General features: G+C 31.6%; 2 protein-coding genes and 1 long non-coding RNA gene across 3 annotated transcripts; all 3 read right to left on the minus strand.

The window, feature by feature from the left end:
• Positions 1 to 499: 499 nt before the first annotated feature.
• On the minus strand, positions 500 to 1953 carry LOC140431872 (uncharacterized). Its single transcript, XR_011949735.1, has 3 exons — positions 1762 to 1953; positions 895 to 1045; positions 500 to 571 (listed from the first exon to the last, which is right to left on the minus strand). It is a non-coding gene; the product is annotated as an uncharacterized lncRNA (long non-coding RNA).
• Positions 1954 to 3053: 1100 nt separating this feature from the next.
• LOC140431873 (ATP-binding cassette subfamily C member 4-like) lies at positions 3054 to 6999 on the minus strand. The gene is made up of 3 exons (XM_072519748.1): positions 6850 to 6999; positions 5278 to 5866; positions 3054 to 3605 (listed from the first exon to the last, which is right to left on the minus strand). The coding sequence occupies exons 1-3, from the start codon at positions 6966 to 6968 to the stop codon at positions 3054 to 3056; spliced, it is 1260 nt and encodes a 419-aa protein (XP_072375849.1). The 5' UTR covers positions 6969 to 6999.
• Positions 7000 to 13331: 6332 nt separating this feature from the next.
• LOC140431871 (ATP-binding cassette subfamily C member 4-like) lies at positions 13332 to 18233 on the minus strand (the record flags this gene model as incomplete). The annotated part of the gene is made up of 3 exons (XM_072519747.1): positions 13332 to 13474; positions 15947 to 16197; positions 17991 to 18233. Coding segments are annotated over 3 exons (637 nt in total), but the record flags the coding sequence as incomplete, so codon positions are not given.
• Between the last annotated feature and the right edge of the window lie 140 nt (positions 18234 to 18373).

The following is an 18373-nucleotide window of genomic DNA, read 5'->3' on the forward strand; positions in this document are numbered from 1 at the left end:
TTTTACAACACTTGCTCAAAAATGTCAAGACCAACAAAAATATCTTTTTGAGAAAGCTTGCGAAAAAGTTAAATATAACATTCTCATATGTCTAAAGCAAGAACAACTTCACAAAAATGATATTAAAAATCTATATTGGAACCAACAGGCTAACATAGCTGAAAATAGCACGGATGCGCAATAGATTAGTAGAGGAGTGAGACTAGGGTTGTGTAACATTCACCATTCACCGGTGAATGTCGACACACAACCAATTTCGGACTTTCACAGTAATATCTATAAGTTATGATGTACCTAATATTAACCAACCAGCTACTACTGCTTTTATAGTATACACTTACCACTGTCAAGGAATAAAAATCGTATAACAACTGTAGTTACAAATAGAAGGGCAGAAAAGTTCTTAATCTAATGAGAACGCAGGCTTTAGTACATACTGACGTGTAAAAGCACTGTTACAAGTCCTGATGTTTGTCGAACTCAAATTTTTAATATTTCTTGTGCTTTGTAAGCTCTTATTGTCGTCAAACCTTCCATATTGAGTTCAGATGCCCCACAATTGGACTTCTTGCTAAAAATTGCTTAGTTGGTTTATAATAATATAATAAATAAGTTTTATTTATTTTTATTTATACAGCGATATAAGAAAAGTCAATGCATCAATCTATAATTTAATGTATTTTACAGATTTTTCATTATCAAACAACTTGAAATAAAGTTCATTAATTAATATAAACAAGAAACCACATTTTTTAAATTTGAACATCAGCTTTTAACATACCAATATATATATATATATATATATAATATATATATATATATATATATAATCGTATATATATATATATATATATATATATATATATATATATATAATGTTGGGGCATTACTTACTAGCAGCTTCAAGACGTTTTAAGCTTCTTGCTGTGCGAATATACACAAAACGAATAAGTATTGATGCGATAGCCATTACAATCGCCGGTACCATAAACTTCCAGTTTACTGATGCTATTAGTCCAACTATACCTATTAAATGAAAGTAATTCTAAAATAAAAAAGTAGAATTAATAATATTTTACTAATTTATAAACAACCCTATTTTTAATTTCCACTGAATATAATCAACTTTTATCTTCAGGAATTATGATTTACTAGTCAGAACCAGAGACTCCATCCTCATATATTATGATTTTTCTATCAAATATTTCGGGAGAAATTGCTATACCATCTGGTGTACTCACACGACACAAACCAACTCTTAACAACACAGTCGTTTTAACTGACAACAACCACGTGTTCAAGTCGAGCAAGGAAGTACGTTGCTCTTTAAGTATTAACATTTACAACCATTGTCATCGACCTAGGGGCGCATTATAATTTAAATTTAAATATGTAAACCATATATTGATGTTTCCACTGCAATTTTAGTGTTAGCTACAAGTACCAAAAGAAGACACTGAGGATGATCTGAACTAGATCGAAAACGTTATGTATCTATAAATTTGGACGACACTTTTAACAAGTTATAAGTTAATGTTTTTATACCAATATACAAATTTTGAAGTTTTTTACTTCTGTATAAGTTTTTAACTATGGCATACAGCCAACTACTGGGATTTTCCCATTAATTTAAATTTATGGTTGTATTTTAGAGTTATTGTGAAAGGATTCTCCTCAAAAAAAAGGAAATAAACAAATTTGAATTAAACATTTTGAATAACAAACAATAATCGAGGAATAACAAAATTAAATACCACCTACCCCTACAAAAGACGACATAATGATTGGTAAATGTTCGTCTACAACGCCGAAATCCTGAGAAAATCTATTGAGGATATTACCAATAAAAAAATTGTCGTAAAATGTCATCGTAGCTTTTAGAACTTGTTAACCCTATTATCGTGCAGACTTATTGAAGCTTTCATTCCTACTTTTAATATTAGGTATCTTTTAATCAACTCCATACCAGCCAAAACGACTGTTGAAATGGTATACAAACTCATGGTGTTAGAAGCAGCTACTTCAGGTAACTAATTCTTTTATTGCAGTTGATGATACGTTAAAAGTGCCGTTGAGGAAAATGGTTGCAGAATAGTTGGCAACAGTAAGTAGGTGATCCATATCTGCTGTGGTATTTTTTATATAACTTCCTTTTGACGAGTTATATAAGCTTTTTGGTTTATCCTAAAAACGTAGATTTTTTAATAAAAAAAAATCGGTTGCCTGTAAAGTCGGTTTTACGGGCGAAGATTTTACGTGACAACGTCTTTTCTCGGTAGAATATTATTGATATGAATATTATTAAATTGCACAATAGTTGTTTGCAGTTGAAACGCGCTGTTTCTTCTCAATCGACTGAATTACGATTGATGGCAGAGTGATTTAAACTAATAATTTACTTAACACTATCAACATTTGGCAATAGTATGACATAACCTATAAACTTAGTTTCTCAACTTTTATGTCAATCTAACAATTAATCAATCAATCATAGTTTACGATAATGAAAATATTAGTGTACAATTTTTTACCTTTATTGTTGTAGTTGTTGTAAATGACGAATCTAAGCACTCCACATTTTCACTACAGACACAGCTGACCGATACTTTAACACACGTGTGAACTTGTATTATGACGCTTTCTCGGTTTCCAACGCCAAGAACGCTCGAGAAAGACAGAGACACAAGCATCGCACCGATTCAACGCGCCTAATTCTCTAGTGCTGCGCGCTCCGCAATGATCATGTTTGAGTGGGAGAGAGACGCAAGGCATTCGCCGGTCCGGCGGGCTCTCTCTCGTTCGGTGACTCATCGTAACAGACGTGAGCGGGCGTTACACTTTTTCATGAGTGACTCCGAGCCACAACCTAATTTAAGACGTTGTCACGTCAATAACTAAGGGTAAACGGTAAATCGTAAAATGTATACACGTGTGTATATAAACACATATAGACTAAAAATGTTTAAGAGATCCTCACTTACCAACTGCTTAGCATTTTTGTGATACGCTATCCAGAAACATTTCTACACCAAAAGTAATAACCAATAGAGTACTTAAAATATATCCACCCATCTTGATATACTGAAATATAGTTTAAAATCAATGTTTCCAGATTTCTTTTCCTCATGGTAGACTTGTTTTCTACGTATTGCCTTTGTTTTTTCTTCAATTAGCTTTGTCGTCTCGTTAACTTCCTCCTCATCTATGTTGCTTCTGGTTCGTTCATAGATAACGTTTTTAATCCTTCTAACAGTTCGGTGGAAATATTTAGCTGATTTCCGGAAAATATTATTTCCCCATCTTTTAAAATTTACAACTTTATCTGCCAATTGTATGTGCTTGGGATTATGAGTAACAAAAACTACGCATTTATCTTTCAGCAACTCTTGAATGCAATATTTAAAGATATGTTCTTGAACTCTGCTGTCCAACGCAGTAAGAGCATCATCTATCAGGTAAATATCGCTTTCTTTATACACAGCTCTTGCTAGGTTAATTCTAGCTTGCTGACCCTTACTTAAAATCATGCCTCTGTCAGGAAGGATTGTCTCGTCCCCTTTTTCTAGAATTTGGAAATCGTATTCTAGAGCACAGGTAAATATAACCTGAAAATAAAAAAAATATTAAAAGTAATATTTCGCTTTCTATATCTCCACCCTTAATGTTGGAACTGTTTTTTTTTTCTGTTATAGGTCATGCTTGCCTCTAATAAGTATCATAAAAATGAATGGAATAAATTAATCAAATCTATATCATGGAATTTAGAAGAAAATTCTAAATCCAGTTGATTTTTATGAGAGTGATGACTAAAATGATATAAGAAAAATCTATCTGATTACATTAACATTTTTCAGTACTTCATATTTTGCAGTCTTCTATATTTGTTGCTAAATTAATTCTAAATATGTTTAACTTGGATATAGTTATTTCCTATATTTTAATGTTAACAGTTAACATTATGTGTTAAATTTGGTAAATCAATAAATTCGTTAAATTTTTAATTTTTTGCAGTCCATTGTCTTTATATTTTTATGATTTGTTGTCATATATATATATATATATATATATATATATATATATATATAAATATATATATATATATATATATATATATATATATATATATATATCTTTTATTAATTATTGTACACTAGCGGACCAACTCGACATCGAGTTTTTTAAATGAAATTTTTATTTTGCGAGAAAAATTAAGAGATCAATACAAACAATATAAGCAAGAATATACATAACATTTATCAATAATAATGCAAGTAAAAAAAAAAGTGATTATGGAAGTCGACCTCAAAACCGGAATGCAATTTTTAGTTCATCAAATGTCGACATGGATATCATTTGGCAGTTAATTTTGCATGCTGATCACGAATCCGGTGTCAGATTTGCTCTATCTTGACGTTTTATGTGCGTTTCGGGTCACTTCCGGTGTCGGATCGCATCCGGAAGTACATATTTAGATTCGTCTCGACGAGACCTTTCGATCCATATATACATTGTGGGGTCTAAAACTTTAACTTCCGGACTAAATTTTAACTTCCGGTCATCTCAAAACCGGAAGTGAATTTTTGTACCAAAAGTATATCTTGACAATCTCATACGTAATACTAATAATATTCCGAAAAAATATTTTAATTATCTAATATGGTTTTTGAGTAAAGTGGTGGACAAGAAAAGGGTTTAGCGTTTTAGTATATAAGATAATATATGTACCAACAAATTTTTTTCGTACACCACTAATACTCCGGAAACAAGAGCCGGCCATTATTACTAGCTACTTTGGACACAAGTATTTATTCACAGGTTCTATCCTAAGTACATAGGTATATCACATCGTTGCCCCAGTCTAATAAATTGGTGCCTAATGCCCGATACAATAAACTGAATAACTACCTGACCTCATCACCATGTAATATATTTATTTTAACATTCTTTGTATTCCTCTATATTTCATATTAATAGTCTGTAATTTATGATTTGTAAAAATTATTAATGAACTTTTGCTGAACATTTATTATTTCTTTCTGTCTTTATAACAACATGAATTATTGGTTTTTATGTCCTCTAAGCAGAAATTAAAATAGACTTCCATTCAAACTTGGTAAACTGATGACTGCTTATTAACTATTAAAAGTTCTAAGATAGTGTCCCGTTTGGTTAAAAACGATATGTAGATTGTCTACATTTACAAGAACATCACTTATAAGTTGACATTAATATCTTGAAAAATAAAAATAACAATATGAACAAATAAATTGATTTTACCTGCTTATATTTAGAAGCATTATATTCCTCTCCAAATAGGATATTTTGTTTGATGGAAGACGGAAACAGCCATGGGTCCTGGGATGCGTAACTCATCCTCCCTCTTGTATTAACAGTACCCTCATCTTCAGGGTAATCCCTTAGTATTATTTTGATTAAAGAACTTTTTCCACAACCTAATTGTCCAGTTACTATGTTTAAGCCTTTTGCTAGTTCCAGAGAAATATCTTTTAAAACAAATTTCTCTTGAAACTTTAAAGAAACACACTTTAAGTTAACATAAGGGTCACTATCAGGTATATCTTCAACTTCGGGCAACTCTTCAAGTTCAAGAATATTTGTGATTCTTTTTAAAGACGCTGATAATTCTCCCATTTTAGTAAACCCTATCGAAAAGTCCTTTGCTACGGTCACCCTTAGAGCACCAAATATTTTCATGATGTAGTAGATATCTTCTGCACTCATGTCGTTGTGTATCCATATGTAAATCATTAATACAGAATAAAGAGAGAATCTTGCTACTAAGCTGCTGGTGATTCCAAGGGACATCTTTGAATATGTGGCTTTAAGTAAAGTTTTTAATTCTTTGCTAAAACATAAATAGTGTTTATATGATTTTACTGTTATTTAATAATTTTAAAAAAATTAAAATAAACATATCAAAGGCAAATATATATTTAGTCATTATCACACAGCTTGTAGTAACCACTGCTGAGCTTGGGCGTTCCTAAATTTTCTCCACTGCGTCCGATTTTGTGCCATGTACATCTAATTTACTGTAAGGCTTTTATATCATCCGTTTATCGTATCGTGAGGTCTAACTTTACCTCCATATGTCTTAAATTTAGGACGCCACTCTAATATGCGTTTAATCCAGCTAACCTAATTCATTTTCACCACGTGCACGACTCCATACCACTTCATTTGTGCTATCCTTTCTACAGCATGTTTTTTTGGCTCATATATGTAATTACATTTGCAACTTTTATCTCTAAGCGTTAATTCTAGCATTGTCATCTCCATCACTCCCTTAGCTACTCTGATTTTTTCCACAGATTTTTTAGTGTGAAATTTTCTTCATCACGAGTCAATACTGTGAGCATACATTGTTCTAATAACTTCCTTGTCAGGCATATTGGTATTTTAGCTTTAATTAGTATACTTTTTATTTTGCCGAAAGTCCCCGTGTTAATTATACACCTCGACCTATTCCAAGTTCATGGCTTAGAATCGATCAACAACAATTAAAAAATAACAACAATAACCCATAAAAAATCGATTCGTTGTTGAAAATCTGTTTGATATAGGTGTTACGCAACTGTTCCTTATAGAGATACAATTTGTGTTTTTGTATTATTTGCCCAATACTGCTACTAATTCCAATTTCTCTACTTATGGCCCTATGACTTGTGTGTGGGTTTTTCATAAGTGAATCAATAACCGTATATTCATTTTATCTGTTTAGGGTGATCTGGATATTTTTTTTATATTCTACATTTCCGCTAGCTCTAAATTATTGTAGTAATTTTTAAAAGTATTTACCGAATAACAAAATGTTTGTTTAATACTTACTATCGTGCTTCACCAATTTTATCTGCGAAAACTTGCTCCCACGTATACATTTTTATAGTTTTTATTGTTGATAAGCTCTCTTGCATTCTTTGTAATCTTTCGTCTGTTCTTTTCGCCATTTTCAAACGAAGATTTCTGATGATTGTTGATATCCATGCTACAAATTTTAAATATTATTGATGATATTAAAATTTTGCAACTTAAATTTTGCAAATGCAACTGAATGTACCGTCGTTGGGACTTAAACAAAAGTGGAAAAGGTGTAGACTAAAACTTTAGAGAATCTTATTTAGATGACAATTTCTGTGAGGAGAGAAATAAATGGCAATTTGCAATCGAAAAAAGTGAAACACTTTAACCAGATATAATAGTAGAATTAGAAAGATAAAAAGATTTATGAACATAACACAAAACTTTTTAGAATAATATAAGCATTTACTGCAATTAGCAGAAACTGGACTTAATATGAAAACCGAATGAATTGGAGTAGTTATACTTTATATTGTAATGACAACGAAGATAACACGAAAATTTGGTATTTTAGTAGAGTCTCTTCTTCCTCTTTGAGTACTTGTTTATTACCGAATGTTGGCAATCATTCCGGTAATGATAATTGTATTTGCTGCTACACTGAATAATTATGTGGTGGATGTTGCAAACTAGGATCTTAAGTTCTTTAGCCAGGATAGTCGTCTTTTGCTGACGTCTTTCTTACTCTGAACTTTTCCTTGTAGAATACACTTAAGTAATTTATATAGGGTTTCATTTTTCATTGTGTGGCCCAAATATTATAATTTTCTACGTTTTACTGTGTAGAATATTTCTTTTCTTAATCAATAGTTTGAAGCAATATGAGGTTTGATATTTTTCCCGTTCTTGATATTTTAAGAATCCTTCTCAAATTTACACTTCTAATGCTATTTGTTGTTGCTTCAGTCAACGGTGTATAAAAAGAGAGAATATGTAGTATCGGAGGAGTTTCAATTTTTAATTTTATTCAAATTACGTATTTTGAATAATTTCACGATTTTGATGAAGTTTTTTTTTAATTTTGTAATTCTTTATTTCATTTCCGGTGGTTATAGATATTGTTTTGCTGGCGGAGATAAAGACAAAAGGAGTTGGTAAAGAAGCAAAACGACAATGAGTGCACGTGTATAGTAGAGTAACTGAAGACCGAAGAGCCAAAAGGGGAATCTCTACAATCATTAAACAAAAGATACATAAGAAAGAATCACTGTTATTACCTTACAAGGTTCATCAAAATCTCAATCTAAAATCTCAACAAAGTAATTGGAGAGAATAGCATAACATAACTGATCAGCAAAATACGTGACTAAAAACATAATGTATATATATATATATATATATATATATATATATATATATATATACATTATGGACCGTACAAAAAAGTACAAAAGAGGTGCTAAGACAACAATTAAAAACCAAACCGAGTAACCAACTCTGGAGGAATAACGAAATAGAAGAACTAGTTTCAACAAAAAAGTAGCTGTACAAAAATCTAGCTAAGTACTAAAACTGACGAAGATCGAATGGAATACAACAGAATAAAGCGAGCAGTGTAAAAGAGCACAGCTGATTTATGGGACTGCAAATGTATGGAAATACATTTGTATATCTCTCTCTCTCTTTCTCTCTTTCTCTCTATCTCTCTCTCTATCTATCTATCTCTCGTGTCATCTCTCCTCTAATATTGGGCGCTTGTGCGTTTAAACTATAAAGAAAAAGTAACTATGAATTATATAAAATCACAAATGTGGATAGAACATTAAAAAAACTTATTGACAGAAGACTGGAGAGAATATTTGGAAATGATATGATAACATGTTTAAAAATAAAAAGGTGACATGAAAATATTAACGTGGACACTTTCACAAATGCGGTGAGTACTTTAAATATGGATAAAACTTACGGTACCGAATATATCCTGGCAGAATTGCTTTCCATTCTAGTTCTGGTAGAATTAATCAAAAGTGGAACTTTTCCATGTGTTAACAAAAGACTTTGAAGCATTCGAGAATAGATACAGTGCCAGTATAATAAAAAATATCGTTTATTTCATCCACAAGAAAGAAGACAAGAGAAATACTAAAAATTATGGATGAATTTAGGTAATTAGCACGCTCAGTAGACTGTATGGTAGATGACTAAGAGGCCTAATAAAATTCGAATATAGTATTATTCGAATATAGTATATATACTTATATATATATATATATATATATATATATATATATATATATATGTATATATATATATATATATATATATATATATATATATATATATATGTATATATATATATATATATATATATATATATAAATATATATATATATATATATATATATATATATATATATATATGAAGAACAAAGTTAATTTAGAGGAAGTAGCGCCTGCATAGATAACGTATTTTGTTCAAAGCAAATAATACAGATAATAGAGGAGAACAAGAGAGACAGAGAAATTCATTTGAAATTCGTAGACTAACAAAAAAATTATGATATTATACTTCTAAATAAAATGTGGAAGTTTTAACGTCATCACCAATAAATTAATCTCTCACTAAAAAACCTATATGTAAAATTGTAAGAAGGGATAAAAATTGTAAACTTCCTCACTGTTGGAAATAACTAAAGAGCTTAGTAAATGACATTGCGTCACTCCAATCATTTTTAGAATCTTGGCACATATTAAAGGTTAAAAGAGAAAGTACATAGAATGGGTTTATCTAAACGCAGCCTGAGAAACTTGTTCATCTCTTGAAATGACGTTCAGGTGTAATAATTCATTGGGGCGAGGTGTAATAATTCGTGTATAAAACAGGAATCACTCCACCGTGGTCCAATGCTCCAGACCATCTCTTTTCCCCCTATAGCACTCGGATGCTCGATAGGGGCACACTACCAGCCAAATTCTCTTCATGTGACAGTCCTGGGTAAATGAACTTCAACATGGTTCCCCAATCGAATCAAATGCGGGCTAGCGTTAGGCGCTTTATTCCTGCTATCCTCTTGTGACTTAGCCGCGAATCTGAAATTGCTTGCTCGGGTCTTAAGTGGGCTATGCCCAGTTAATATCGAGTATACGATGCGAAAATTAGTAGAAGAATACTCAAGACCAGGATTGAAAATCAATATCGACATAAGAGTTTTAGTTATTGGTTCGAAAGTAAACGAAGTTCATCGTCATTAAAATAACTAAAAAATAAAATCTTGCCAATTCGATGTCTTAACCTATTCGCTGCCATGTTCCAAATCTGGAACAAGTTTTAGTTTCGCTGCTGGTTACAAGATGTTACTGTTGATGAACTCTTAAATTTGATGAACTATTTGTGTTCGGTAGTGTCAAAACAACACGTAAATACTGAATTTACCCAATGATTTCGTATAAGTGTTTTTTGTTGGGTGATTCATATCAAAATTTTAAGAAAGGTGCAGTTGTATAATTTCTAGTTGGATTATAGCTATCTTCTGTTGTGAAATATTGCGATCGGGGGAAGCCTAAGTAATATTATAGGTGTATACAATATATTTGTATCGTTTAAATGCTTAACCATAAATTAAATATACCGAGTAACCTCTAGTTTTTGTATGTTCCAAAAATGGAACTTGGCTGTATTTGTTGCTAATTAAGGTTTTTCTTTTTAGTTTGGAATTATGGATGTCAAAATATTTTATGGAATGTGGAATTTAAGTTGACCACTCTGAACAATCTTATCGATGTCCTAAATGAGACGCAGTTTGATTCCTCATATATATACATTTATCCTCCAGCGGAAGATTCTGATGGAGATTCTGAATGATCAGATAATGTAAATTTTAATAATTTTTCTGACAAGTTTTCTTCAAAGATCCTAAATGCTTAAGCTGACGCTCGTATTTCACAATGTTAGACACAACAGGCTGAAGACGTGTTCTCGACGAGCGATGATGGGCATCTAATAAATGTTGCTCATTCTAATAAAAGCGTGAATACATCAAATAGATACTATGACTGAATGAGGTGTCTTGCCCCAAGATAAATATCAAGAAAAAATCTCACTTTAAAATCGAAATAATGTGAAAATTGAATCGATTTTGTGTCTCTGTAAAAAGAGACACAAAATGCAAACATATCATTTGAGGTTTCGATTGAAGAACTCGAAAGTATTCTTTGCAATCCCACTGATTTCTAATTATTTTCAATGCTCAAAAAAGATATGCACTGGATTTTGGATTTGGATCTCAGAAATGAAGCAATCGCCAACGCAATGTCGAGAAATAGGTTTAGAGAAATTTTTGCAGAATTTTTTAGATAACACTCAGCTACAAAAAAAATGATAAATTTAACATTGAAACAATTCATTATAAAATATGTGTAGATTGGTAAAACCATATCAGTATCTGGTCGTGAATTCGTGGTACCGTATTACAGCCACCATAGCTGTAAACAGCGTATTCAAGCGAAGCCTATTAGATATGGGTTTAAATTTTGGTCTCAGTATGTATAAAATGGTTATCTTGTGGATACCAAACCTTACCAAGGAAAGGCACCTTACTAAGAGAGAGTAACTTGCGACTAGGGTGGATCTGTAGTTACAACTTTTGCCGAGAGAGTGAATTATAATTATTTGCAGATCAAAAATTTTACTTTTTGATAGCAACTTTTTTACTGAACTTCCACTGATAAGGGCCATGAATGAATTGGGATATATTTGCACAGGCACCATTAGACGTAACTGAATTGGGAAATGCGCGTTGAATAAAAACGCAATGAAAAATCAGTTAGAGGATCCGTTGACCTCATATACAAGTTCTGATGAAGATATAATCATTATACAGTGGAAAGATAGTGTCATTGTTTACGTGGCTTCAAATTGTTATGGAGTTTAACCTACAAAATTGATACGTCGTTATTCTGCAGCAGAAAAAAAGATACATAATGGTAGATCTCCCTACGCAATTCAGTAGGATAATACTTATATGCGAGGGTGGTGACAACTTTTATCTGCTTTAATCTCTAATGCATGGATTTTATATAGAATTCAAAACCACAATAAAATGCAATCAAACGCTGATGAATTTGTTGAAAGTATGCGTCCATTGGATTTATTAGGGTTATAAGAAACATTGTGACAACATATCAACTATCCAACCCTCGACAACCAAAACCAAATAAGATAAAGTTAGGAACATTATGTGAAAAAATTTCAAGATCTGTTTCACAAAATATATCGGTTTTGCATTACCCAATTTCTTTAAAATAAAACAAACACAAAATATGTAAAACAAACAAAACTTTTGGATGTGGTATTTGTTAAATTAATGTACATCCCCTTAATTGTTTCAAATCTTTTATAAATAAATAAATGTTTAAGTTTTAATTGATTTTTTATTATATAGTTATGACCATGTTAGAAATTGGAACAAAACTATTTTTAGACGCAGAGCTCTTGTGAAAAGTTTTAGAATTTTTTGAATATTTTCAGATAAGATTTGGAGATTGTCAATAAGTTCAGAACATAAAATAGACCTGCAGGCGCTATAAAGTTAAAAAAAAAAGAAGTTTTGCAGCGAATGGGTTTTAAAGAAAGATTATGAGCAAAAACAAAACTAAATGTTAATAAAATCGTAAAGGCACAAACATTAATTAAAAGGCGAATTTAACATATAAAAATCAAAACCCCAAGAAAAAGTAAGAAAAAACAAAAACTAAAGTTAAAAATATTTAATATGAATCGGAACACGGACTACTGTTTTTCTAAACAGACGCGAATCATTAACTTTTAAACGAAGGATCTAAGAATATTTGATGCAATTTCAAAAGGGTACCTATAGAATGAAATACAACTGTTATACCTATAAGAAATGAAAGAAATATCAAGTGGCCAGAATGTAATATTCTTCATAAAAATAAGCAGGCTAAAGCCGGAATCTCACAGAACATAGATCGGCGTTATTTATTGGCAAAGAGAAATAGGAAATACATAATAAAAGGGGACACGATCCATTGGGGTAGGTATAAAGAAGAAAATAATTACTAATTTTACAGTAACGTGGCGGGCCAACAGTGCTTTTTTCTTTTCACTATTATCTATATTCTATGTCTCTTTGCCAACGTGAACTGGCGAAGAGCTCTTCTCCACACTTAATGAGATCTCGGCTTAAGATGTGCGAAAGATATGTCAAAAGATGTGAAGAAGCGCTATTTTATGACGCTGCTTGTGACGACGCAATCTTGTGACGCTAGTCCTATGACGACGCCATCTTGTGGTGCTAGTTTCGTGACGCTTGCCTCAGCATTTTACTATAGAGAAAAAGTAATACAACGCCAGTATAGAAGCTTCGCTTTAAAAAATTATATATTGTAGGTGAATAAATTATCAATATCTGTATTACAATTCATGAAAAATCTTATTTTGAAACAAATAGCTTACCTTGCACGCGCTATCTCAGAGTATAGCATGAATACTCCTACAATGCACGCACTTCGGTATGTAGATATATTAAAATACAAATAACAATCGTTTGTATAATAGAAATCCAAACATCGTTGAACATCCATATAGACTGTTCGAATTGTTGAATATCTTTGGTGATAATTGTGACAATATTTCCTATGGCAAAATTTAAATTAAATCATTAAAATAATACAAAACAAAAATAAATAAAAAAAAAGGAATACATTAAATTTGATAAATATGTTAACTTTTCGTAAAATTTAAAAAACAAATAAGTTGTTCATAATCATGAAACTATGTTCCCTTGTAGAAAGTTTTTCTTGTTTCTTGATTTCTTGTCGATGGCTGTCTTCTCAGGGGTACACGTAAACATAGCTGAGGTTTCCCTAGCTTCCTCTTACTGGGACAAAAGAGATATCAGAATCGCACATAATAGGAACTTTAAAATCATTACAGTGAGCCTACTAAAACGTAAAACGTGATGGGCTCGCCATTTCAAAAAGCTGTTTATACATTTTGTAAATCGTTTTGTTGCCATAATCACTTCATTGACAGAAAATTCGTCAAAGACAAAAAATCTATCCAAATGAGAGGAATCCTTCTCAGTTTGCTGTCTTCTGTCTTTGTAGTAATACTTTTTATAACGAAAAACATTTTTCATAAAATGAATATGTTCAATATACAATGTCGCAATATCCAGCAAAAAAAGCATCTATCCTTATATGTGCTATTGCAGATTTGTGTATATCTAATGGGATGTAAGGAATAGTGATGATCAACGTATAGCCTCTCCTATCCAAATGTCAACGTCACCTGCCCATGTGATGATCTTGATTCTGATCATCCGGTGCATCCTGCTAAAAAACAAACGAGGCTCTGACGTCCGAGTGATTACCGATCTAATCAATTCACCATTTACTGGCCAACGGCTTCGGGCAGATGGGCTGGTAAGTGGAAGGACACTGTGTTGTCTTGGGGTTGAGAAATCATGCCTAAAGCCGGATGAATCAAAAAAATGGTCAACGGCATAAGAATACAGAAGGCAAAGAGAAACCACTGCATTAAAGAATCATAGAGTACCCTCAGGAAGATCACCATAGAATTGGCACATCAACTGCAAACTGTTACTAATCATGGAGAGGGGAAACCAAGATTCGACAGGAGAGGGAAAATGTATTTATACCACGAGGCCTCTCAGGTCGTAAACATACGAAAACCTCGTGAAGAAAAAAACCTGACAATTTAATTCAAGAAATAAAAATAGATCTACTCGGAATCAGTGAATTGAAATGGCTAGAGCCAGAGACATATAAAAAGAACGGTAGTGTATTATATTACTCCGGTAACAGCACAGAAGACCCGCATCACAAAAATTAACATCAGAACTGACTAAATATATGACCAACTTCGTACCAGACTTGAATAGAATAATATTACTACCAATAACTACTCAACTATTCAAAACCAATATACTTCAAATATATGCCCCGACTACAGATAGGAAATATAACGACGAAGTCGAACAGCTCTATGATCAAATCCTAGACATCTTACAAAAGCTTAATAAACATGAAATTTTATATATTATAGGCGACTTCAATGCAAAAATTGGGGTAGGTCGACGAGGTTAAACTGTAGGTCCTTATAGTCTTGGACAACCTAATAATCGTGGAAAGAAATTGTATGAATTTTGTAAAGATAACGACATGATGATTGCAAGCACCTGGTACAAATTACCCAACCTACGACTATATACTTGAAAAGCCCCATTTGATGATGGCAGTAACTCTAGCTCTTGAGGAAACTAAATAGATTATAGATTATAGATTTGACAGCATTTGAAAATGCTGTCAAAAAAGGCACTATATTTCCAGACGCAGATATTAGATCGGATCACCAATCTCTTGTGGTAGATATTAAACTAAGGTTTAAAACGAATCCAATGACAAAAACCAAAAACCAATATAATTAATTTTGACGATATAAACATAAAAGATAAAATTAAAAAATAATGTAATAATAAAATAAAGAATATCGGAGAACAACTAGAAAATCCACAGGAACTATGGAATAAATTTAAAAACCAAGTTAACAAAATCTTCACAAACAATAACACAAGACATCTTGAAATTGATGGAACAACGTCGACTTATAAAATTGAATGAAACAAAATATACACATCTACATCATCGACATTTTTTTGACGTATTTACAACTTGTTGGTTAGAATTTTTTTTGTTGAAAGCCCATTCTATAGAGTATATGGAACATCGTTATCTATCTGAAATATTAAGGATTTCCAGTCTTGATTTTGAACCATTTGTGAAAATTCTGCATGGATTATTATATTATTAAGTTTGGCTATCTGATGATGAAAATCAAAATGATTATCAAAATTTGGGAAACAAACATTGACTTTGAACCAAAGTTAATTCACCTGAACTGTTTAGGTGCTGAGAAACGTTAGGATATGCCGCTACTAGACTAATAGAATTTATATGTATATAAGATAATAATAATATAATAAAATAATAATAATAATATATTTACCTAATAAGCCATAGAAAAACAACACAAAATAGAATCATTTTTCTAGTTCTGTAATACTAAACAACTAATCAAACATACCTAAACTTGTATTTTCAAAAGCTTTTGGGCTCAATCTTAAAGCTTTTCTATAAATCAACGAGCACATTGATACTCTAATTTGAATCGCCAGTTCCGTTATATAAATAAAATAATTTTGGTAGTATAGATTATGAAACGCTTCTAGTCCAAGCATGAGTGCGGCAGCGTAAACTGCATCCTCTAATGTCATCTGAGTTTGGCCAGGTTTGAAATAAGCTACCAGATTTGAAATGGCTACAGGCTCTAAAGTACTGAAAAGATCTCAAATTTAAAGTATATAGTTACAAATATTTTAGATGAATACAGATTATACAACTAAATAATAGGATTATACTGAGTCGTTCTGGTTTTCTGTACGTCTAAAAACTTCAGTACCCACTAGTAGATTGTAGTAGCGTAAAAAACAATTTATTTGTAGCTAAAAATAAGTACGCATACTTAAACAAAATTTAGCACATTGATTACTACCTTTCTAACTAAGGTACACATATTAAAAGACTACGCTTCAAAAGGGGGGCCGATTTCAATTTATAACCCATCTTCATATAAGATCTAGTGTATGACATGTAATGAAAATCACTACAAAAGAAAAGACGAAAGACCCAAAAGGAGTAAAGATAGAATATCAGAAATCCTATACAAAAGACAAAAAAGTAGAGTTCAAGCAGCAAGAATGGAGAATCGCAGAAGAACAATACGTGTTAAAAGAACAAAGATAATCAGAAATAGTGAAATAAGATAAAGGCTCAAAACTAAACTTTCTGAGCACATTAGAGGATTATTGTTCTGAAGCTATTTTTTGTGGCATCTTAAAGTAATTATAATTTTAATTGGAATAAGCCACAATTGAAGTTTAAAATAGGTTTATTGAAGTTGTAATTTTTACTTCGGAAATCCAATATTAAGGATTTCCGAAGTGGAAATTGAAACGTCAATAAACTTATTTTAAACTTCAATTGAGGCTTATTCCCAATAAAATAGTATTTAATTAGAGGATTAGGTTAGATTGAGTTAGGATAGGATAGATTCCGTGCCCTGGGTGGACGCAAAATGGAGGCAGAACATGATTCAGCCCGAATCCACTCTCGCTGTTCAAGTCTCCAAGGAGGGGCTTAGACTTCTCCGACACAGCACGTCCCAATAGTTAAAACCTGTAACAGTAACATTACAGAAATATGCAAAAATATGTGAGCAAATCATGGCTGGTAGCCAGAAACTGGCATCGAACACAAAGTAATGGATACATATTATTAAAGGCGGAGTCCCATGAATCCGATTTTCCGACTTTGTCAGAATCGAATCAGAATATTTTCGCGCTGGATTTCATCCGAAATTTTTAACTACGCTTTGGACATCGGATAAAGATGAAATTATTTTAACTTTTTCCTATAAAACGGATGTTTTGTAACCTCATTGTATTCCAATAGTTAATACATTCAATTTTTTGAAACATGAAGTAAAGACAAATATATCTCTGCCAGACCTGTTGATCATGAAAATGAAACTGGATGTAGTATCCATAGGTAGAACCCATTGGGTACTACCCATAGGTTGAATGGGTACTAATATATATGTATGTAAAAAATGCAGAAACAATAAGACAAAATCTCTTGAGGTATTTTATAAATGAGGGTGCTATCGATTTTCAAGAAAACAAATAAATTTTATTTTTTATATATTTATAGTATAGTTTAAGTAAAATACATATATATCTGTAATGAATTGTGATTATCCAAACAAACAAAAAATTTACAGTTGACAGTTTATACGGATTTTCTTATCCGACAATCGCAACATTCGTAACCATATAACTAGCTTCCAAATGGCAACTACGAAAACAGGCGATTTTCGTATGTCGGAAATCGGATACATGGGACTCCGCCTTTACGATATAAGGGGTATGATTATGTATGGGTGTATAATAATAAATTTATGTGGAAATAGTATGGGCAATTAAGTGCGTTTATAATCAAGATAATCTTTAAAAACATTAAGTTAAATATATGCTATTAAAATAAAAAAAAATACTATCATTACAACATACCTTGTTAGTAATCTCCAAGTCATATGAATAATACCTAAAGCAAAATATTTAAATCCATACAACTTCCATAAAATTCGTAATACAGATACTTTCTTTCCAGGTTTAGTAGTAGCGGCTTCATTATTATAAGCATTTTCTAGCTTATCTGTGCATTTTTGTGAGCGACATTTTTTTATGACCTCATACAAGTCATCATCTTCAAGGTCTCTCTTGAAACCCCGTGCAAATATTTTTCCTGTATAACTAAAAAAATTATAATTAATATAATAATCCAATCCTGCTATACGTATAAAATCCACCTGCAACTATTTTCTGGACCAAGTTAAATTAATATAATTTTTTGTTACTCAATCAAGGTTCCAATCAACTCTGAGATAGCGCGT

The sequence above is a fragment of the Diabrotica undecimpunctata genome, unplaced genomic scaffold (assembly GCF_040954645.1).
Source record: "Diabrotica undecimpunctata isolate CICGRU unplaced genomic scaffold, icDiaUnde3 ctg00002181.1, whole genome shotgun sequence".
NCBI lineage: Eukaryota > Metazoa > Arthropoda > Insecta > Coleoptera > Chrysomelidae > Diabrotica > Diabrotica undecimpunctata.

Coding starts and splice junctions, on each gene's coding strand:
- LOC140431873 (XM_072519748.1), bottom strand. CDS start 6,968: ATGGCGAAAAGAACAGACGAAAGATTACAAAGAATGCAAGAGAGCTTA. Junction 5,867..6,849: donor AAAATTGGTGAAGCACGATA/GTAAGTATTAAA, acceptor TTTATGTTTTAG/CAAAGAATTAAAAACTTTAC. Junction 3,606..5,277: donor ATGCTTCTAAATATAAGCAG/GTAAAATCAATT, acceptor TTTTATTTTCAG/GTTATATTTACCTGTGCTCT.